The sequence below is a fragment of the Octodon degus genome, unplaced genomic scaffold (assembly GCF_000260255.1).
Source record: "Octodon degus isolate 3935 unplaced genomic scaffold, OctDeg1.0 scaffold00027, whole genome shotgun sequence".
NCBI lineage: Eukaryota > Metazoa > Chordata > Mammalia > Rodentia > Octodontidae > Octodon > Octodon degus.
In genome coordinates, this window is record NW_004524603.1 from 5,999,437 (window position 1) to 6,022,209 (window position 22,773).

At 44.2% G+C, this 22,773-nt stretch overlaps 1 protein-coding gene and 1 pseudogene across 1 annotated transcript; both read left to right on the top strand.

Annotated features, from left to right (window-relative positions):
• Window positions 1-1,590: 1,590 nt before the first annotated feature.
• On the top strand, window positions 1,591-6,517 carry Gimap6 (GTPase, IMAP family member 6). Its single transcript, XM_023712778.1, has 3 exons — window positions 1,591-1,849; window positions 3,645-3,723; window positions 4,831-6,517. Exons 1-3 carry the CDS (start codon window positions 1,685-1,687, stop codon window positions 5,508-5,510), a joined length of 924 nt encoding a protein of 307 aa, XP_023568546.1. The 5' UTR covers window positions 1,591-1,684; the 3' UTR covers window positions 5,511-6,517.
• Window positions 6,518-10,182: 3,665 nt separating this feature from the next.
• Window positions 10,183-16,017, top strand: LOC105741902 (annotated as a pseudogene).
• The last annotated feature ends 6,756 nt before the right edge of the window (window positions 16,018-22,773 follow it).

The window sequence follows — 22,773 nt, forward strand, 5'->3', positions numbered from 1 at the left end:
TGGCTGACCTTTCTGGGGCACACATTGTGACCTTCTCATTGATGAAGCCAGAGGTCCCAGAATGGGACCAGCGAGGTCTCAGCTCAGGAGCACCAACACCTTCTTCGCAGTTCCAAATAAAAATGTATGCAAACCCTCTCCAGAGTAAAGTCATCTTGTTTTCAGTACCAGGGACTGCCATATTTGAGTTCATAATCAATAATTGTAAAACTAACCCTGACAAAGAAATCCCTGAAAGTGAAGCTGGAAAAAAAAAAAATCCGATGTTGGATTCACATTCTGTATCAATCTGATTATGTCCGATTGTGGTGGAATATCTCTGTGGCTGAACAGGGGACTGACCTCTGGCCCGCTCTGGGGCAGGTCGGGCCAACTTTACGATCAGTGTGTGGAAAATGGCAGCTGCTGAAGCTGGGAACCGGCGGTTGGTGTCAGGGGCTGAAGAAGCAATAGCGTCTGCACTAATCAGGCAGCAGGAGGGACAGTGAGGATGAACACAGGACTTCTAGGAACTGCCCATGTTAAAGTGTTCACAGAACAACTGAAGCTAGATCACTAGGTTGCTCCATGGTGTCGCTGTTGTGGTCAATGCTCCTTGGAGGTCAATCAGAACACAGCAAAAGAAAATGAGGGCCACTCTATTACACTAAGATTTTAGGGGGGATCTCAGCATTTTAAAATCATATGGTAGGGCCGGGGTTATAGCTCAGTGCCATAAGCACCTGCCTGGGCAGTGCAAGGTCCCAAGTTTGCTCTCTGATACTGCAAAATAAAATTAAAATCATATGGTAGCTGTATTGTCACCCCTGCTGAGATGCTTCTAGTTCCTCCTTTTAAAGGCTGCTTTTAATTGTGGTGATCAGGGGCTGGAGAGATGGCTCAGCGGTCTAAGCGCTTGCCTGGCAACCGACCTGGATTCGATCCCTAGTACCGCATGCTGTGTGCCGCGCTGGTTTCTCACATGCCTATAATACCAGCCCTGGGGAGGCCGAGGCAGGAGGATCACTTATGAGTCCCAGCTGCACAGCAAAACCCTGTACTACTAAATAAATAAATAAAATATTACAAATAATTAGTTGTGATGCTCAGAGCTGTGGAGAAGAATCCAGGAAACGCATGTTTGAGATCCCTAAGGGTTTTTCCTAAGCTGTGCTCTGTCTCTGCTACTGCATCCTCCTCCTGACACTGTTTTCTGTAGTCATACAGTTTACGCATACTTCGGGTCTTGCCCTTTAGACTGCACCTTTTCAGAGAATACGGCAACTAAAATTCTTACTCCTGATTTATGCCTTGCAAAGGATGAGTATTAGACCTTGTTCTAAGAGAAAAATATTGAAAGCAAGTAGCGATGAGAGGGGGAAAAGATACAATGAATATTTGCCTAGTTTTGAGCCAGCGTGGGACCAAGCTCAGAAAGGGAGGGTCTCAGGCACAAGTTTTTCTGAGCTATTTGGTGCCTGCTGAGCCTCTTAAAGGCCTAGCTGCGAAGAGCAGGATAACAGCAGCACCACCACTCCTGTTCCAGTCCTTTCTGCTCTTCAGGCGACAGCGCATGCGCCTCATTTCCCGTCTCTCTGTCTACTTCCTGTTTTTGCCTGCTAGTGGACTCCGTGGTTTCAAGAACAGCTCTTGAGCTCCGATCATATTCTGCTGAAAAATACCAGCAGACGCTGGCCTCAGCCCCATGATTTCGTACCTCTCAGAAGCTTTCTACTGGCTCTGCCGTTTGCTTTTTCAAGGAGACCACTGTGTGTTGGAGCCCCAGAGAGAGACAGGGAGCTGGCAGGATCGTGTGACCCAGAGCGACAGGAAATGTGGCCATTCCTCTTGCCCGTTGGCCTTCCAGTTGGTAAGTCTGTGCGTGTATGCGTGTGTGTGTGCTGTGTTTGTGTGAATGTATGTGTATATGTACGCGTATGAACAGTGTGTGTAACTCTTTGGGTGTGCATATGCGTTTACATGTGCATGCATTATGGTGTGAGTGCTGTTTATGTAGATTTGTGTGTTGTGTACATACATCAGTGTGTGTATACACGCTTACAGGTGAGTGTGTGTCGATGTGTCAGCAGGTGTGTGTGAGTCGTGCGTGTGTGCTGTGGTTTGTTAGAGCTGGGACCAGAAAGTCAGGAGAATTTCACGCTGTGCTGAGCTTAGCGTTGGCCAATACTCTTCTGTGAGTTTTGGTTTCTTTGCCCGGGCAAGGCGACACAGCAAATAGAAGAATATCAGCTCCGTCTTCTGAGCTGGAGCAAAAGAAAAGAACTACAAGTATGACCCGTGTGTGTGTATGTGGTGCTGCTCCAGGTGGGATGAGGGGTGGCAGAGAGACTTGCAGAGTGAAAGCCCGTTCTAGGCTGCTCCAGGGCACAGTGCGGGGGTGCAGCCCACTATGCGCAGGCGCAGAAGGCAGTGGCCCCCTCCCCACCTGCTCCATCCGGGGAAGCCGGTGGGAAGACTGTGATCTTACCAGCAGGGAGCTGAGAGGGTCTGTGTGAAGCCGCCCAGAAGTCAGCAAATCTCCCTGGGCTTCCTGCATTGCCAACCTGGCCTGTTGGAGCCACAGCACCCCCACCGACCAGCCAGTTCCTGAGATTTGGGGGGGACAAAGTGGACTGTCAGGTGAACAGAGCCAAGGAACATTCAACGATGCTGTGGTGATGGGTGATGAGAAACCCGTATCTGTCCAGATCCCCTGGAACTGGGCTTCCCGTACCCGAGAGCCTTTCCCTGGATTTGTGAGATCTGCCTAAGTATGGTTACATATTTGTTAACAAGCAGTCATGAGCTGCATAGTTTTCTCCCTGGTTCTGAAAAAAAAAAAAATTGAAATTGAATGAAGCAAGAACACATGCGTGCTCATGGAGTGGGTGGTCCTGGCGGGGGATGGTGGCTGGCCCCGGTGTGCAAAGAACCCAAGAGCTGCTCTTAAAATTCTGAGTGTGTTGGGACCTTCTGTGGGAAGAGACCTTCCAGTGCAGGGCCAACATCCACCCCACGGGGACAACATGGCCGGAGGAGCGTGAGCAACCCAGCAGCCCGGCCTCCACCGAGCACTAAGATGTCTGGGTCCAGCGGGCCGCAGCAGTCGCTTATCCACAGCAGCCTCTCTGGCTCCTCCATTCTCGCTTCCCAACCTTCTCCAGAGATCACGCCCGGTGGCTCTTTTGGCCCCAAGACTCAGAGATGGCTGCTCACACTGTTCTCTGCTTGTGCCCCCCAGCACACACATTCAGGGTCCCACGTGCTTTTCTGTCTGCTCCTCCTCCCCTTCCTCTTCCATGCTCTGTCCACCCTAATTCGTCGGTTCCAGCCCAGCAGCTCCTTTCCTAAGAAACTGCTTATACTCAAAATAGAGACCTCAGTGTGAGTGGGACAGGGTCTCTAAAGCTCGCGGAGCCCATCTTAGATCCCTCCTCACTCAGGCTCCCTTGACCTTAACCCAGTGCAAACGCTTCTCTTTCACGACAGAAAGTAAATGGTAGGGGCCTGTGGAGCTAGCTCAGTGGAATAAGTGCTTGCCTGGCAAGCACAAGGTCCTGAGTTCAATCCTCGGTTCTGCCAACAAAACAAAAAAGAAAGTAAATGGTAAAGTGCACCCTAAAATTCATTTAGAAAATCAGTAAGTTCATTATTGCTTTGTCTAGGTGGAAGAAGACTATGTACTGATTTCAGAGGTTTCCCCAAGCCTGCCTCTCCAGAACCCTACAGAAGAGCTGTCAGGAGGTAAAAAACAAAACAAAACAAAACAAAAAAACACATACACACACAAAAGAAAACTTCCCTCAGGGAGGTACACTGGATAGCAGTGCCAGCGTGGACAGCCAGTGTCTAGGGGAGACACTCTGCACTGGAGTGCTTGGGAAGGAGGTGCTCTGTAGCTGTGGGTGTCATGCAGACAGTGGCTTTGGGCCGAGGCTGGGAGCCAGCAGTCCCTGGGAGGGGGACATAATTCAGGAGCACTGGAAGCCCACCAGTCTTCCTGTCTACAAGAAATTATTTGTGATTTGTTTTGTATTTAATATGAATTATTTTTAGACTTGATGAATCTTAAGGACCTGGGCCATTGGGAAAAGGTCATATTAATCTACTACATTAAAAAATTTCCAATGTCATAAGCCTACTTGGTTACTCTTTCCACAGTAACTGAGGTTAGATATTGAAACTAGAGCTCGATGGTGTATGTGGCTTTCCAGTGTGTGGTGGAACCTGGCTGCAGCTGCTCTGACAGGAGTTCCGCTCTTTCGCCAGGCGTGTACCATCGAGGCCGCCAGGAATGAGTATCTGACACTCACAGCTCCTCTCACTTCCCACACTTTCATTCAAATGCCTCTCCACTCCCTCGTGGAAACTGGAGGAAGCCAATGTCATTCTTTCAGAATTGAGAAGCAGGTCAGCCAGCCAAGGGCAGCTGTCGGGCAGCAGCAAAGCCAGTCAGTGCTATTGAGGTTAAGAAAGGACAGGGGCCCACCCACCTCGGCAGCTTAGTGCTCTGTGAGCTGGACCCATCTGTCTCTTTAATGAGGACCAGCTTTGGAAAGCAGCTATTATCTGTCACTTCTTCGTATGCTCTGGGTCTGGAACCAGCCCTCCAGCCCCAGTCATACCTGTATTAGGCTTCCAGGGTCTGTCTGGCATCCCCAAGTCTCCCCTCTCAGTAATGGCTCTGATGTTGCTAAGTAAGAACGTTTGGCCCTACTGTCAAGGATGTAGACTAAGAACGTGCACAATGCTAGGTCTTGGTTAATGGAGCACATCCACGAACGTGGCTGTTGATAAATGAATTACTTTGGGTTCTGACCCAGGTTTCCTCTTTGTTTTTAATGTTTCTAGGTCTGATGTTGAAAGAGCTCGCCCCCAGGACACTGAGGCTCCTGCTGGTGGGGAAAACTGGAAGTGGGAAAAGCGCGACTGGAAACACTATCCTCGGCAGGGAAGTATTTGAGTCTAAACTCAGTGCTAAGCCAGTGACCATGACCTTCAAGAGAGAAAGGCGAGAGTGGGGTGGAAAGGAACTTGAGGTGATTGACACCCCAGATATTCTGTCCTCTCAGGTCCAGCCGGAAGTCGCGGCTGAAGCAATCTGCCAAGCCATAGCCTTCTCCTCCCCAGGGCTGCATGCTGTGCTTCTGGTGATCCAGCTGGGCCGCTTCACAGAGCAGGATCAGCAGGCTGTGAGGCGGCTCCAGGAGATCTTTGGAACGGAGGTCCTGGCGTACACCATCCTGGTGTTCACCCGGAAGGAAGATCTGGCCGGAGAGTCCCTGGATAAATACTTGCGGGAGACGGCCAACCGCAGCCTCGCCAAGCTGGACGTGCTGTGTGAGCAGCGCCACTGCGGCTTCAACAATAGGGCGGCGCGGGTGGAGAAGGAGGCCCAGCTGCACGACCTCATGGATAAGATCGAGTGGATCCAGTGGGAAAACGAAGGCCGCTGTTACAGCGGCAGGGCTTCCCGGGGCTCCCAGTTAGCACCCGGAAGAGCTCAGACCCAGGGAAGGTGGATGACCTGAGCAAGACTCCCGGGAAGGGCGTACGAGTGGGGGTGGGTCTCAGCTGGACGTCCCGTCCGGAGTCCACAAGGACTCGAGAAGACTTACAAATGCTTCCTGGGAGACTGTCTAGCTGAGTTCATGCAACAAGGGGGAAAGTGTCAGCGCCTGCACCCCCACCTCGCGCCCCACTGCTGGCTCTGTCCATTCTCACAGAGAACTGCCCGGGACTCTGAGTCTGGGTGGTGTGGGGCCCTCGGTCCAGGTGCCCGCTTACATACCAGCTCCTCATTGCTTCTTCCAGAGCATGGGGTACCCCAACAGCCTGCTGTACTCATGGGGGAATCTTCTTTCTCACTAACATTACACTTCTTGGGATTTGTGTCTATGCAGGCATGCCACTTTTTCCATGCAAGCCCTGCAGCTGCCTGGGCATCAGTTGGTGGCAGTGCAGGTTTATGTGAGCTTCACATTTCTTGGGTTTTCTCCTCACTCATAAAGGGGGCAGGCATGATGACAGTTAAAGCACTCGCACTTGGTGGTGGGGAGAACATCGCCATGAGCTAGAACGGGAAGGCCCAGATCCCTTCCCATCAAGTTTTCTTCCTTGCTGTGAGCTATTTTAAGAGGCTGTGCCCTCTGAGACAACTAGGTTGCAACTACCAAGCTTTGCTATGCTTGGTAGGCTTCCCTTGACTCCAGCGTACACAGAAGGGCTGACTGTCGCTGCACAGGACCTTCCTGTGATGGCAGCAGCAAGCGCCATTTTTCTGTGAGCTGACACTGATCCAATAGGCACCAAAAGATGACTGTGTCAGGGCCAATCCTTGGGGCTGAGACCCAAAGACAGGCCGTGTGCAGAAATCGTGAGTCATGTGCAACAAGTGCCAGAAGTCCCTGCGCAGAAGGTAAGCCGGAGCATAAGTGTGCAGGACACCTCCGCGGGGAGCCAGTCCGCAACTCTGACATGTGCGCTGTCTCTCTTGTGCCTGAGCGTAGGCCCTGAATAAAGCCTCCTTTGGTCGGCATTGCTTGTCTCTTTGTGATTTCTATCTTGAAATGAGCAAAAGAACTCTGGGCAGACCAGAGACTGTGGTGGCTGTGACACATGGGGACGGATGCACACTGGGCTGAGGAGGATGAGCAGGAAAAGAGAATCAGGCAGAAAGAGCAACCATTTCTCTTGAACCATGACTAAAAAGTCCCATGGGGACTTCCCAGGGGTCAGAATGATGGCTGAAGTTGTGATTGGGTATCCAGAAAATCATCCCTGGGCAAAATGGTGGACGTTACCCCTGGCTATAGGATGGGGAGGACCCTAAAGGTGCCAGATAGGCTGGGACAGAAGACATCAGCACCCTTCCCAGTGTAGACATAGCCTGGGAAGGCTATACATCCTGCTTCTTTACCCTGGAGCTCATGACCCTTCACTAGATCTGAGTGTTAGAAAGTAAAGCTGTTTTTAGCCTTCCTCATACTTACTTGTGCTCTTCCTTCTGGATGAGGAAAGAGTCCGCATACATAAATGGCTCCCCAGCATGATGAAATAGAGAGATAAATGGAAACAAGGAAAAAGGGGAACCCACAAAGGAAGCACCTGAATGCCTTAAATTCCAGTGGGACCATCTGCCCAATTTGTGGGGGACTGTGACATAGTGGTGTTTCCCTGGGAAGCTGCTCCTACGGACAAGTGTTCATAAGAAGCAACACAAGAAGGGTCAAGAAGGGAGTAGGTGTTGGGTCTGGCATTGAGCTCTCTGAATGCCTGAGCAGGATGCCATGTCCCAGGTGTACCTCAATATCTTTCAGGCTCAAAATTCTCTTGGAAAGTTTGCTACTCTGATGGGAAATGGTGAGAAGAAGGGGAAAGCCTTTCAATGGCTGCCTCTTCTCTGATGCCAATTGGTATGGCAGAAGGGTTTAGCTGCTGTCCCTGGGAAGGCAGGGAAGTAGATCTCATCATGATTATGGTGCTTGGAACTGTCAGAAGTGGAAGGATGGAGCCTTAGGTCCACCTGGTGGCCTGTGCTGATGACACACCTGCCGTGGGATAGTGGCCTCCCTTTCCAAACCCACATTCCTGAGACACGCAGCTTCCTTAGAGAGCACAAGCATACCTCTTACTGAAAGGTACAAAAAAAATCTCAAAGCAGAACAGACACCCAAGTTGGTATGTGCTTAAGACAGTGCTTGTGTTAAGTGACTTCTCTCCTGCCAAGGTGAGCATACAGCATTTATTCCATTCTCGCACTTCCTAGGACATGTCAACATTTTCAATTCTGTTCCCATCCTCTGCTTTCTTACCCCTAGACGAGTAAAACACCAATACACCGGCATGGATTTTGACTGTATTGTGATGAACAAATTTCTTCCTCAATCTACACTTTTGCATCTTCTTTGGTACTCTCAGGCACTAATTTTTCTATGTGAATGCCAAAAGCATTGAATTGACTTCTGAAAAGGTGTCCTATTGGTATTTGACTGCGCTTAGGGGCCAGGGAGATGGCTCAGTAGAATAAGCGCTTCTCTGGCCAGCTCAAGGGCCTGAGTTCAATCCCCAGTTCCAGAAAAAAAAAAAAAAAAAAAAAAGTAAAATAAAGCAATAATCATAGACATGGTATTTGGCTGGGCTTGTCTTACAGTTATTCATTGAGGGAGAAGATACATACTTCAAGGTCTGAGGAGAAGGGAGCCAAGTGGCACAGAGAGTCTACTCTAACTATGGGCCTCACGTCAGCAAGCTGCTCAGCTCAGCCCTTGGCGTGAAGGAGGTGGTCATTTGAAGAGGCATCTCCTTCTTCTCTTCTTACTGTGGCAGCCAACGGCCGCCATAGCTGTCATGCACTGTCCTTCACCCATTTGTCCCCAGAGGATAGACTGGGACAGCTCCCCCTTTTTCCTCCTGGGTCACATTGTGGCCAGGCTCCAGGCCACTCTACCAGCTCAGCAGTAGTTGCAGTTGCCCCGCCCTCCCATCTCTTTAGAAACTGCCTCTGCTCTTTGAAAAAGTGCAGGGTAACCAACCCCTAGTTAGTGGCAAAGACCAGGGAGGTATCTGAGCCCATTACTAGTACCCCAACACCCCAACCCCACTAAGCTGTAATCAACACAAGCAGCCCTCCTGAAGGATGTTATTCAAGGTCTGGATATTGAATAAATGATATCAAGCTCTAGGCCCAGAATCTCCAGTGTTTGCCCTGAAAAGCTAATAAATCATTTTTTTTTTCTAAAATGCTGCTCAGTAGAGAGGAATGGGCCACAGACTTTAACTGAGAAATCTTCCAGGAGACACTCAGAATTTAAGGACTTTTATGGTTAATTCTTCAGCCAAATTTCTTTGGCCTTCACTGTGCTCACTGGACATCTTGGTCAGTTTTGGGGCGCTCTTTACTCTGTGCCTGGCCACTTTTTTGGTGAAGACTATTTGTTCAGAGGAAGGACAGCCCACAGCCAGTGGGTAGCAGGTACATGTTTTGTCAGAGGGGAATTTCACGACCTGAAGATCACACACCAGATAAGACAGTTCGGTGTCTTCCGTGAGGCCAGAGCTTGCCTCTGCAGCAGCGCTGGGTTTTGTGGTTTCCTTGGGTGCACTGAACCACAAACAGTTGTTTTTCTCACTTGACAACCCCAAGCCAAGTGCTTCTAAACATCTAGCTGAACCCAGGGCAGATCAGAAATAAACATGAGTCTGGTGCTCCTGAGAATGAGAGCTGTGGACGAAGTTCTCAGCCAAAGAAAGAATGGGGTGAGAACCACAGTGGGCTCCCCTCGGAGGTCCTGGGCAGGGTTCTTGTCCAGTTCACTTGGAGCGCAGTTGGTCTGTTTGCCTGTACCGAGGGAGTGGAGAGGATAGGAAGCCAGAAAAGGTAGAGGAGGACCCCAGTGAGACACCAAATTCTGCTTATTTAGCTAAAATGATGGAGAGAGATTTTTCATAAAACACAATGCTTGGTACATAGGAAGGAACGTGGGACCCTTAAAACAGCATGAAGAGCTGGCCAAATAGCTCAGCAGTTTAAAGCGCCTGCTCAGGCAGAGGCAGGGGCTGCAAGTTTGATCTCTGGGCCTGCCTTGCGGGCTCCGCCCTGGGGCGCGCTGAGATGCGATTAAGATTGGGCGTGACGATGTGCACCTGTAATCCCAGCACTTGGGAGGCTGTAAGCGGGAAGATCGCTACGAGTCCCATCTACACAGTGAGACCCTGTAGACCCTGTAGATCCTGTCCTAAATACATTTCTTTAAAAAAGCCTGAGCTAGAACTAGGATAACTAAAGAAAGCGAACTTGCTCTGAACTCTAATTATTAACTCTAAATATTAATATCAGTGAAAAATCCTAAAGTATATAATAACAAGTGGAATCCAGCAATATCTTAAATTACAAATGTTTGTCCTATGAACATAAAGATTTGATATTAGAAAATACTTCCTATGAAGTTACCATTAAACAACATAATCTCATCATCTTCTTAGTTATTGAAAGATAATTGGTAAAATTCAATATCTATTTTCTTACCATAATAAAAGTCTCAACCTTCAACCTACCTTTTTTTTTACTGGGAAACATCGATGCATTGCCAGAGAAGTGGCATTGTCATGTAATTATTTAACTTTCTGCTAAATCTTAGTCACAATAAACTAACAGAGTAAGAACTTACAAGTTCTTAGCTCGTTGCCACCTCTCCCACAAGAATGAAGACCATTCTTAGCAATCAGACAGTTGACATTCCAGAAAATGTCGACATCACTGAAAGGACGCACAGTTATTGTGAAGGGCCCCAGAGGAACCCTCCGGAGGGACTTCAACCACATCAATGTGGAACTCAATCTCCTTGGGAAGAAAAAGAAGAGGCTCCGCATTGACAAATGGTGGAGGATCAGAAAGGAGTTGGCGGCTGCCTGCACGATCTGCAGCCATGTACAGAACATGATGAAGGGGGTTACACTGGGCTTCCGTTACAAGATGAGGTCTGTGTATGCTCACTTCCCCATCAATGACGTTATTCAGGAGAACGGGTCTCTCGTTGAAATTCGGAATTTCTTGGGTGAAAAAACATTCGCCTAGTTCGTATGAGGGCAGGTGTTGCTTGCTCAGTATCTCAAGCCCAGAAAGATGAACTAATCCTTGAAGGAAGTGACATTGAGCTTGTTTCAAATTCAGCTGCTCTGATTCAGCAAGCTACACCAGTCAAAAACAAGGAGATCAGAACATTTTTGGATGCTATCTATGTTTCTGAAAAGGGAACAGTTCAGCAGCCAGATGAGTAAAATCCAAGAGTTAATCCAGCCGCAGAAACAAGCTTCTGGCTTGTAAAGCCAATCTGATATTTTAATGAGAAAATAAAAGATCTTTGTTAAATAGAAAAAAAAAAAAAAAGAACTTACAAGTTTTTTTTTTAAAAAAATTCATTGGGGAGAGGTAAATCTTTACTTCTGGACCCTTGAAAAGTATCCAAAATTCGATATAGAAATGATTGACATCAGGACTGACACACCGGCAGTAGTGGTGCCTCAGTTCAGGACATAAACCGAGTTGGCCAGGAACTGAGTCAAATGCAGTGGTTAGGTTCAATGTTGACCTTCCGGGGACATTTCATTTAGTTCTTATCCACTTCAGTTTCCAACCAGAATTGTGGAGAGCTCTGAGTTTGGGAACTGGAGCATCACTGTATGTAAGAGAGGCGTCATTGAGGAAATAAACACAATTCTTTAGCATAAAAGTGACTCAAGCATATTCATACTGCGTGATGCTTATGGAAATGACACTGAATTTTTTATCAATCTGATTTGTTTTTAATCATTATGGTCACATACAAATTTGTGCTCAGGTTGTACCTTGGCCACTTTAATCCTTCTAATGAGCTGACAGGAAGCTCCACTACCAACCACACACACAACGGCAGTTTTAGTCTTGTGTTTTTAAGTAGCTGTTTAAATAATACCCTGAATAGTAGCCCTGTCAGACCTCAGGAATTCAGAAGTAAAGTCTAACTTGCTGCTATAGCGTGCTAACTCTTAAAAGGATCTGAACTTACAGATCAACTATAAAATGTGAGAAATGTTAAATATTCTTTGTTTGGTATTATACATACACCACACTAGAATGCTTTTCAATAAGTAAAAGGCAGCCCAGTTTAGATACAGGGAATTCTAATTAAACTGGCATAGTCAAGACCAAAAATATAGACATTGCATTCTTGTCTTCAGCCACTTCCTTTAACAGGTTAATAAACACAAACCAAAACAGGGGAGTCTTGCTTGGTTTTGAGACCAGGAAAGACTTTCCGAGTATTTAAACATATTCACATAAGCAGTTATATAAATCTGAATATAAAACCAACCTTCAGGAGTTTTGAGATGACATTTTCAGTCTTTGTGAAAAGTTGAACATTGCTGATTAGGTACAACCATATATTTAGAAGGGAAAACAGGATAGTATTTATTGGACTGGAATTACTATCAAAACTTGAAAAAAATGATATCTACTTAACTACAAGCCAATTTTGCTTAAATCAGGACTGTCCAACAAAAATATTCTGTCAGCCACTCATGGTTTGAATTCTGGTGTATGAGAGCTAATAAATTATGGTACACATACAAAAGCCATGAGACATTTCTGTTTTGTAATAAACAAGGCAGTGACTATTACTCATCAGTAGTCTTTTTTAGGTAAGCTGTTAAGTCTGTCCTTTCTTTCTTCTTCTTCTTCTTCTTCTTCTTCTTCTTCTTCTTCTTCTTCTTCTTCTTCTTCTTCTTCTTCTTCTTCTTCTTCTTCTTCTTTTTCTTTTTGTATTTTAGGGAACGGTCTCCAGGGTGTTCAGGGTCTCACTACAAGATCGGACTCATAAGGGCTGGGGAGATGGCTCAGTAGAATAAGCGCTTCCCTGGCAAGCGCAAGGGTCTGAGTTCAATCCCTGGTTCCGCAAAAAAGAAAGAAAGATTGGACTCATAGTGATCCGCCTGTTTACAGCCTCCCAAGAGCTGGGATTACAGGTGCGCACCACCATGCCCAGTCTCAATCACCATCTCTGCGCACCCTGGAGGTGGGGCTGGCACAGCAGGCCCTGGGATCTAACCCCCGGCCCCTGCACCTGCTTGCAGGAGTTTTAATCCGCTGAGCTATTTGGCCGGCCCTTTTTCTCCCTTCTTGATGCCAACAAAGATCATTTTTGTTCCAGGGGTGTACTTCCTGGGATTCTCCAAATGCTCCATCAGTGCATCCTCTCCCAGGTGATAGCTTTGTTCTTGTTGGCATCTGTGTAAAAGAATCCAGTGGCCAGACCTGTCTTCCGCCCAAAGAGACCTTGAATATCTAGCCCGGCCTTGTGCTTGCCGCCCTTCTCAATAGCGCAGCACTGGGCACACTTCTTCTGGGGTGGGGGGGGGCACATTTCTGTACAAAAATTTTCTTGCCTTTCTCAACATCACCCATTTTTAAACCCGCTGCAGCTTCTGTGCCAGGTGGTCACTGCTCTTTCCTTGTCATCACAAGGAAAGTTCCAGCTCAGAAGCCTGACGTCCCGCTTTCTAGCCTAGGACATGTTGGTCCACAACGAAGTACTGGTGTTGGTCTATACTGAAACTATTTTGGCCTATTTGATGGGAAAAAAATAAAATTATGAGCAAAGATGTGGGGAGTCAATAAACGTTGGTAAAAACCAATTTGAGGGATGCAGAGATAGCTCAGTGGTCTAAGTGACTGCCTTGGCAACTACAGTGATTTTCCAGGTTCAAACCCCAGTAAAGCATGCCCTGCCAGCCCCGCCCACAGGCGCACCAAGCTGGCCACCAAGACCGGGCGTGGTGGTGTGCGCCTGTAATCCCAGCACTTGGGAGGCTGTAAACAGGAGCATCACTAGGAGTCCAATCTGGTCGTGAGACCCTGTAGACCCGTACTAAATACAAAAAAACCAAAATCTTTTATTTATGTATTTATTTATTTTGAAGAGGGTCTCACTACATAGCTCAGACTTATAGTGATCCTCCTGTCTCAGCCTCCACAGAGCTGGATGACAGGGGTGCACCACCGTACCTTGTTTCGGTAGTTGGCATGGCACACCTGGGGTTCTGGAGCCCCAGGCATGGAACTGGGGATCAAACCCTAGTCCTTGTTCTTGCCAGGCAGGCACTTAGACTACTGAGCTATCTCCCCAGCCCCAATCTGTTCATTCTTTAGCATTTGCGTTTATGAGTTTAAAGCTAATCTTCTGACACAAGATGGCAGGCTAAAAGCAGCTGGCACCCTCCTGCTTCTCAGAGCTGCCTTCAAAGCACGTAGAGAGCAGCCGCTTACCAAGGGAGTGAGAGTGGAGCCTGTTGAAGTTCAACGCCAGACAGACAGACTCGCAGGATCCAAAACTGCGCAGAGAAGCAGAAAGTGAAGGCGGTGTCTCAGCACCAGGTGAGCACCTGTGTGGCCCAGGGGAAGGGCAGTAAGGAGAGAGGAGCAGATCCAATAAGCACAGGTAACTCGGGAAGCAGCTCAGGGCACAAGAACAGTTAGAAAGCAGCTGTCTGGGGACCTCCAAAGCAGGCAGGCCCTGGAGAAACGCTCACACATCCCAGCAGAGGCTGGTGGTGTCATGGTGGAAGCCGTCCTGAGGGCGTCCTGAACTCTCTGCTCGGAACTTTGCACATCTCCTTTCTTTCTTTTCTGTTTCAACTTTATCAGTTTTCTTTTACTTTTTTTATATTTTCCTTTTCTCTGTTAATCTTTTCTTAAAAAGTCTAGTTAATTTAAGGGCTGCTCAGATAGCTCAGCAGATTAAAGTGCCTGCTTAGGTAGACCCAGGGATTCAATCCCCAGCCTGCTGTGCCGGCTCCACCCTTAGGGCGTGCTGAGGAGGTAAATGAGACTGGGTGTGGTGGTGCGCGCCTGTAATCCCAGCGCTTGGGAGGCTGAGAACAGGAGGATCACTACAAATCCAATCTGTGTAGTGCGACCCTGTAGACCCTGCACTAAAATACATTTTTAAAAAAGTCTAGCTAATTTATCTTATATGTTTTTGCTACTCCTACTCCTTCTATTGGTGTGGATGTTTTGGGTTTTGCTTTAGTTCCCTATCTGGTTTGCACGTATTTGTGGTTGTCACTGTTATTATTAGTGTTTCTTTCTGAGTTGCTGGGAATCGAGTCTAGCATGCTGGGCATATTAGATAATTCCCTGACACTGAGCCATGCTCCTACCTTATAAGCAAAGTTATGCCTTACTACACCCAGCCTCACCGGAACCATTAGTGGCACATTCCTACCCCTGTTTGTAACAGCACAACTCACAATTGCTAGCTCTAAGAAGCAGCCTGTCTTGTTTGTCTACCAACTGATGAGTGGATAAAAGTACTGCGGTATTTATACATGATGAGGTATCACTCTGCCACAAAGAAAGACAAATTTGAGGCATTTGTAGGAAAATGAATACAGAATGAGACCATAATGCCAAGTGAAGAAAATAGGATACATCAAGTTAAATATCACACAGTTTCTCTTCTGTGAGAAACCCAAATGGTAAACAGAGAGCAAAATAAAAGACAACTAAAAGAAAATAGAGAGATCTTGGGTAAGGAAGGGGAAAAGGATGAAGAAAGCCATTAGGATATGACTTGAATGGGAAAAGCTACACACAAAGAACGTTAACATTATGTACAGCAAATATGTATTAATTAAAAAAAAAAAAAAACGGTTGGAATAAACCCAAAAAAAAACCCAGGAGAAATAGATAAAGGCCCCTACCCAGTGACCTGGCCCAAGTATATGTAGCTAGAAGGCGCTATAGACCCACTTCTGGATGTCTGCTACTACAGCATCAACAGAAAAATAACACAAAAATCGTGGACGCCATAAGTGTGAGTGAGCTAAGTACAGGCCACTCCCCTACCCTTTAAGATCACACACTGTGAACAGCACTGAAGGAGCAACTACCAAAGACATACCCCGTTACTCTGCTGCCTACTGCACAACTACCTGTACTACCGGAGTGACCCAACTTCTGTGAGCCCATCAGAGAAAACGAGACTACAGGCTCTGACACAACTGTCCAAAGAAGCCACATGGAAATCACACCGAAGTCCAGTTAGGGTTAAACTCATTATTATGCAATAAAGTGATTCCAAGGCACAATATAGAGAAAAAAATTCCCTGCGAAGTCTCTCACTTGAAAGTGGAAGAGATTTTCATCTCAAAAGATGCACCAATTCCAACATAGAGGCTCAAGAGATACAAAAAAGGCAAGACGACTCCTTCCCATACTCGTAGTATTCTAGTACCTGAACCCAGAGATAGAAAAATGGATAAAATGTTGGAAAAATACTTCACAAGTGTAATGTATTAGGGGTCTTTAGAGGGACAGAATTAATAGAAAATATATGTATAATGATGCAAGGGGATTTATTAGCTGAGCTTGCAGGATCAGAGTCAAGAGACTCCACAAAGGGCATCTGAGAGATCAGACGTGGACGAATCCGCAGAAGCCTTCTGTGTGCCGAAGAAGTGCGTCCTGTTACTGAGCTGCTCCGTCCAAGAAGATGGAAGCTGTCGAAGAAGGAAGACCAAGGATGCAGCTCCATCCAAAGTCAGAGGCGCGGAAGCTCACTGCGGAGCCACAGTGCAGTGTGTGTCGGAAGGGTGGAGACGCTGGAGACCAACGTTCAAAGACGGCGACCTTAGACTGGAGCTCTTCAGAAACGAGTGCACTTCCGGTGCTCAGTATCCTGGAGGCAGGCACACTTCCTTTTACTTCCCCCTTGTATTTCACCAAGCCTACAAGCCTACATCTGAAGTAGGTGTTCTTCCCTCACCTTGTGGGCTGCCTTCAGTCATTCGCTGACACACTTATGGCTGTACTTTAATAATCTGCCAGGGGTTTATTAACCCATCCGAGTTGACATATCACGGTTAACTGCCACGATCCAGACACATGTCCTTAAGCCATGCTTAACATCCAAATGCAATAATAATAATACTTAATCTCCAAATACAGTTGTGCCTAACATGATAACAGCTATCCTGCATGCAAATAGATATGCACTAATCCCCTCCTCACGATAGAAGGCAAAGCTGTTCTTTGGTGATTCCTGCTTTTCCCTTATTTTTGTTTTTTCTGACATTTACAGCTTAAGTACTATAATATAATGTAAATTTAACAATATTTAAATACCAATATTAAGTCAATCAACCTTATGTTACAAAGGAAAGAGATATCTGCTTAACATGTATGTCTATACGCAGAAGCATATTTACAAAATAGGAGAGAAATACTCGTAACAATTACAATCCTTTTTTCCTATAACCCATCACATGGTCATCCTTGGCACGTATGAGTACCTTCTTCTGTTGCCAGTTCTGCAGTCCCTTGCCCTTCAGCAAGCATGTGAGCAAGTCTTGGTTATTTATTTGGTAGAGTGCCCATGTGTCATCCTGCCTAGATTGGATTGCCGTAGTTTCCCACTGACTTTAATACCTATGCATGGTAATACTAGAAGATACAATAAGAGAGCTCGTGGACTATGAACATATTCTTTCTTACCTCCATGGTAGAGTAGTAGTCCATGTTGTCTTTGGTAGCCTGAGTCAATCACCCCCATAAACACTGAACTCCTTTTTTAGTTTGTTGACGCTAAGGCAAGGCCCCAGTGACTCTGAGCTTCCTGGTCAGTGTAATCATTATTGTGTCTTCTTGCATTACCCTTCGCGCTCTGGAGCCTGGACTTCTAGGCAAACACAGCATAAGGTCCTGGGAACAAAAAGCACAATTTTTGCTAATGGGTTACTAGGGGCAACCGTGAGTGGCGTCTATCACTCCTTTCCACCTCTTAATTCCTAGGCCCATGAATCCTGGATATGAGAGAAACAGTCCAACCTAAAATTAATTAAAATTAGAGGGCTGGGGAAATGGCTCAGTAGAATAAATGCTTCCCTGGCAAGCGCAAGGGCCTGAGTTCAATCCCCGGTTCAAAAAAAAAAAGAAAAAAAGAAAGAAAAAGAAACTAGAGGATAATGCAAATGGAATTTTAAAAATTATTTACAGAAATCATAATAGAAAATTTCCCAAGAAGGAAAGATCTCATCATATAAGTAAGTAAGACTTACAGGGGGCCAGGGAGATGGCTCAGTGGAGTAAGCGCTTCCCTGGCAAGCATGAGGGCCTGAGTTCAATCCCCGGTTCCACCAAAAAAAAAAAAAAAAAAAAAAAAGACTTACAGGACACTGACCAACTACAATAAAAAAACCCAAAAAATAAAAAAAACCTCTCAGCCCATCTTAGTCAAAATTCCAGATGTCCAACAAAAAAACATAATCTTAAAAGATGTCAGAGAAATGCAAAAACAGAGAGAGAAACAAACATATAAAGGTAAATCTACTAGGATTACATCAGACTCCTCAATGTAAACCTTAAAGGACAGGACAGCCTGAGTGATGTATTTCAAGCTTCACAAGCAAACAGCCTCCAACCCAAATTAACATATCTGAAAAAACGTTCTTTCAAAATAGAGGGAGAAATAAGAACATTCCATGGAAAATAACAATTTTAGGGATATTTGTGCCCCAGAAAATACTCAAGAATGTCATAGACTGGCAGTGAAGCCAACAAAGCCAAAAATTCAGATGGAATGAACCCATCAAAGAAAATAAAAAGATAAAAAAAAGACAAAGAAATCATCAAAACAAAAAGAACGCAATGTCAGGAATAAATCAACAACTTTCATTACTAACTCCTAATGTTAATGGCCTCAGTTCCTTTATTAAAAGTCATAGACTGGGAAACTGTATCAAAAAACAATCCAACAGCCTCTAGCCTTCAAGAAACTCATCTAATCTGACAAGATATTCATGAACTAAAAATCAAAGGATGAAAAACAGTATTTCATGTATTAGGACACTGAAAGCAGGCAGGGTTAGGTATTTAAATTACAAACAAAGTACTCTTCTATCTAAAACAGAACATAAGAGGCAAAGAAAATCACTACATACTAGTTAAGGGAACAGCCCAACATGAAATGATAACATTTGTAAATATACATGCACCAAATGCTCGAGCGCCTACCTTCAGAAATACTGCAGGACATAAAAGATCAAATCAACACAAACACAGTTATACTGGGTGAACCTAAAATCCCACAATAACAAAGAGAAAGAATGATGAAACAAAAACTCAATAAAGAAATATCAGAGCTGAACAACACCTTTGAACAAATTGACTCAATAGATATCTACTGTTTTTGTTTTTGTTTTTGTTTTTGTTTTTCCCTACTGGCTTTTTTAACCTACAGTAACAGAACACACATTCTTCTCAGTAGCGCGTGAAACTTTGTGCAAAATAGACCACATACCAGTCCATCAAATCTAAAATAAATACAAAAGAATCAAATCACTTCATATTCACCAGCATACCACTGTGCAATAAGACTAGAAATCAATCACAGAAGAAGCCACAGAAAATTTGTGGATACTTGGAAACTTAATAACACAATCTGGAAGACCCAATAGGTCACCAAAAAAATCAAGGAAAAAAATTAAGCTATTTCTGGAGTCAAGCAACAACACCAGTACAACACAAAGAACCAATGGGAAGCTGCGGAAGCTGTCCTACGAGGGAAGCATCAAACACTCCCTGTTTAATGACCGACCTGCAGGCTGGATTTATGACCTGCCACTTGGACTTATGACCTGTCTTTTTTTGGGGGTACAGTTCTGTACTTTACATTTATTGAGCCTCAATGTCTCTTTATAGGGTACATCTTTATACAAAGTGTGATTCTGACTAATTGTACTGTACAGTACTGTAGTTTTATGTTAAAGTACATTTAAGAGTTACACAACTCAAAGCAAAGTCATCAAGTTGGAGTCTCCTTTGGCCATTTTATTGTTCTTAATATTATAATGTAAAGCAACAATTGAAATTTAAACCAAAATTAAGGAGCAAATTAAAGAATGTACACTCAACTGTTTCTTATTCAATTAAATAAGATTTCCTATAGAAAATTAGCCCCTATAAAATCCTGAAAGATAGAGTAGTGCATTCTCTGAACATATCCTTAAACCTAGCCAAGTCATAAAATCACTATGGGGTTTTGATTTTTCAGATTTGTTTTTGCTTTGGGCTTGTAGGATGAGACCATTATAGAACAGGTTGTTCACTACCTTCTATTTATTTATTAAGTCATAGGTTGAATCTATTCAATGGCAATAGAAAACTATTGAACTGAGTATTTGCTTTACTCAGAACCCAGAGGTCTACCTGATATATTAACTAAACTTACTGTTTGCAATTTTACTTAACTAAATGATTGCATTAGCTTCATGCCAATCACATCCTAAGTTTTCTTGTGAGTGTCCCTATTATTTTGCTCCTTTTGGAGTATGATTATGGTGATTGAACACATTCCTTTCAAGTATTCTGGAAAGATTCTGAAAAACATAGAGTGATGTCTATTATGGCCAATATGATATTTGGAGTGTCCTGCAGGCATTTTGCTTTGGAAGTTTTAAGTAGAGTTTTTTTACTATGTATACAAAACACCAAAGGCTATATATAAGCTAATATTAATGATTTTATTGTTGCAGCAAAAACAAGGTAAAGTTGAAAATCTTTACCTAATGTACTTATACAATACTTTATTTTATTATTATTTTTATTTATTTATTTATTTATTTACTTTTTTGCGGAACTGGGGATTGAACTCAGGCCCTTGTGCTTGCCAGGGAAGCGCTTATTCTCCTGAGCCATCTCCCCAGCCCCCTGTATCAGGTTTTGTAAAAATTTAAATATTTAGACTTTTTTGCAATTTTCCATAAAAACTTTCTGTAAGTGAAATAGTAATTTTACCACCTCTCCAAATAAAAACATAGACAAATATACAGAAAGAGAAAATTTATAACTTTATAACCTTATGTTAGGAAAACAGTAAAAGTTCTAAAATTGAAGGTTTGAACATTCATCTTAAAATGACAAAAAGCAAACAGTATATGCTACTGTACTCCAGCGTCTTACTTAATTGGAAAATACTGAAAGAACTGCCAGGCCACATGCCAGCATCGCAGCCATTCTTCATTGTAATAGAGGCACTAGTGAAGGCCCTCAGACGAGAGGAATCAAATAGGTACATACAGATAAATGAAAAAGTGATAAATTTTGGAATATCTGTGGGATAGAAGATTGCTCATTACTAAAGGGAATGACTGTTGTTGTGATAAAAATTACCAAGAAAATCACCTGAAAAAGAGGAAGGTGCTTTGGAGGTGTAAACCCCCCATTGCTTTGAGCTTTTGGTGAGGCAGGACATCAAGGTCAGGAGAGGGAGGTGGGGCAAAGCTGTTCAACACAGTGTCCAGGAAACCAAGAGAAGGACCTTGCTCTACTAACAAGGATTTTCCTCTCAAAACCCAGTAAGCTTGCATCCCAAAATGGATTCACCCATCGATGAGCTTAGAGCCTCCTGAGCCAATCACCTCCCATGGTCCTACCCTGGAACTCTGCAACCAACCCTCCAACACAGGAGCTTTTGGAAGACACTGAAGATTCAAACCCTAACAATATGTGTAATTGCAGGAATCCATTGGTCTCTCTGTGATCCATTGTACCTGGGGAGAAATGGAGGCAGGAATGAGGAAAAGATAGACAACAAGACAAGAGCTGGGTTAGGTGGTAACCCATCTGCCTGGTTGGTGAGAGGACTCTCAGGACAATAGTAATAGCCTTTATACTTTTACAAAGTTGCAAGACACAAGGTTGCCTAATGACTAATAGCCCACAATGCCCAGGCAGAATATTTCTCTCAAGACTGAGGGACCTTGACAGCTTCAGGCAATGAGGCCTCATCCTCCCCCACACACACACATAGGATCAATTTCAGCTGCAGCTGCTCCCAACATAGCTCCCTTTTTTGTTTTGTTGTGTGAGTGATGGGTATTCCACTGCAGTTAAAGAAGCTGGGCCTGGAGAAATCTGTAGAAGATCATTTCACTTTTGATGCCAGTCCAAGGATTTTTAGTATTTGTATTTAGCAATTTGATTTTTTTTTTCAGCACTGGGGATTGAACTCAGGACTTTGTGCTTGCCAAGCAAATGCTTATTCTACTGAGCTATCTCCTCAGCTTGATTTTATATAGTCCAACAGTTCATAGCAGTAATGAGTTGCCAGTGCAGCTGGCAATTATCAGAAGCTGTTAATGAGTTGAAGCTTTTATAGTTTAGCACATTATTATATCATTGTTTTTCACATCTTGAGGTTACATTTTTTTCACTGAATGGTGAAGACCAAGGTGAGACCTGTATAACTAGAAAAATTAACTTTCTGTTTTCTAACAAGTTCAGTTAAATCTCCTCATGATTTACCTTGGAACCATGTATAACACCTCTTAGATCTTCTGTCAGTGTCAGCCATCTAGATGAGTCATGGACATTGCTTGACCAATTTGCTTTCTGTGAACGCTTGAGAGATAGTCTTACCCTGAGTGACTCTCTTTAGGCACACAATACATCGTGGATCACTCCTCTGTGGTACCATAATCACATGTTTTCTAACAGCATGGATATTTTAATATTTAAATCCCTATAGAATGTTAAAAGACAACAAGTACATATCTTTACACAGAAATGTAGAAGTGAATAATCTCCTTGATCAGAAAATTAGGGACTCATTTGAGTTACAGAATGTCACAGCAGAGGTTCTCTTGTGTCCTGAGTCCTCATTAACCTCAGAGGGCTAGGGCCAAAATTTTGGCTATCCTTTTAGCCTATCTATCAGTCTAACTTTGGTCTCCAAAGTTTAGTTGTTAAACATCTAGAGGAGAAGCATAACAATAATACCCTGTAATGGAGTCAATAAGCTTAACATCACTATCTATCTGAATATCTAACACCTTTGACACAAAATGGAACTTTGTTTTCTAACAGCATGGATATTTTAATATTTAAATCCCTATAGAATGTTAAAAGACAACAAGTACATATCTTTACACAGAAATGTAGAAGTGAAAATCGTATACAACATTGTAGCAAAACAATATGACATTTTGTGACATACTTAAATTTTTGTTTTGACATAACACTTTTAGCCAATCATCTCTTTCTAATATCTAAGAAATTTTCACTTACAGAGTCATCCTTAAATGGGATATACATCACAAGTGTTTTGTCAAAGGCAGGGGTTTGAATCTGAGAGAAAGTCTTATCACAATAAACAACATTTGTTTTACATTTGAGAATATCTGTACAATTGGGATCATGAATGTACTTAATACAGCATGAGATTAACAATAATGAATTACCACACATGTGTGAAAACC

Excerpts from the sequence above, each read along its gene's own strand:
- Gimap6 (XM_023712778.1), top strand. The coding sequence starts at position 1,685 with ATGATTTCGTACCTCTCAGAAGCTTTCTACTGGCTCTGCCGTTTGCTT. Across the intron at positions 1,850-3,644 it reads GCCCGTTGGCCTTCCAGTTG|GTGGAAGAAGACTATGTACT; the intron begins GTAAGTCTGTGC and ends TGCTTTGTCTAG. Across the intron at positions 3,724-4,830 it reads TACAGAAGAGCTGTCAGGAG|GTCTGATGTTGAAAGAGCTC; the intron begins GTAAAAAACAAA and ends TAATGTTTCTAG.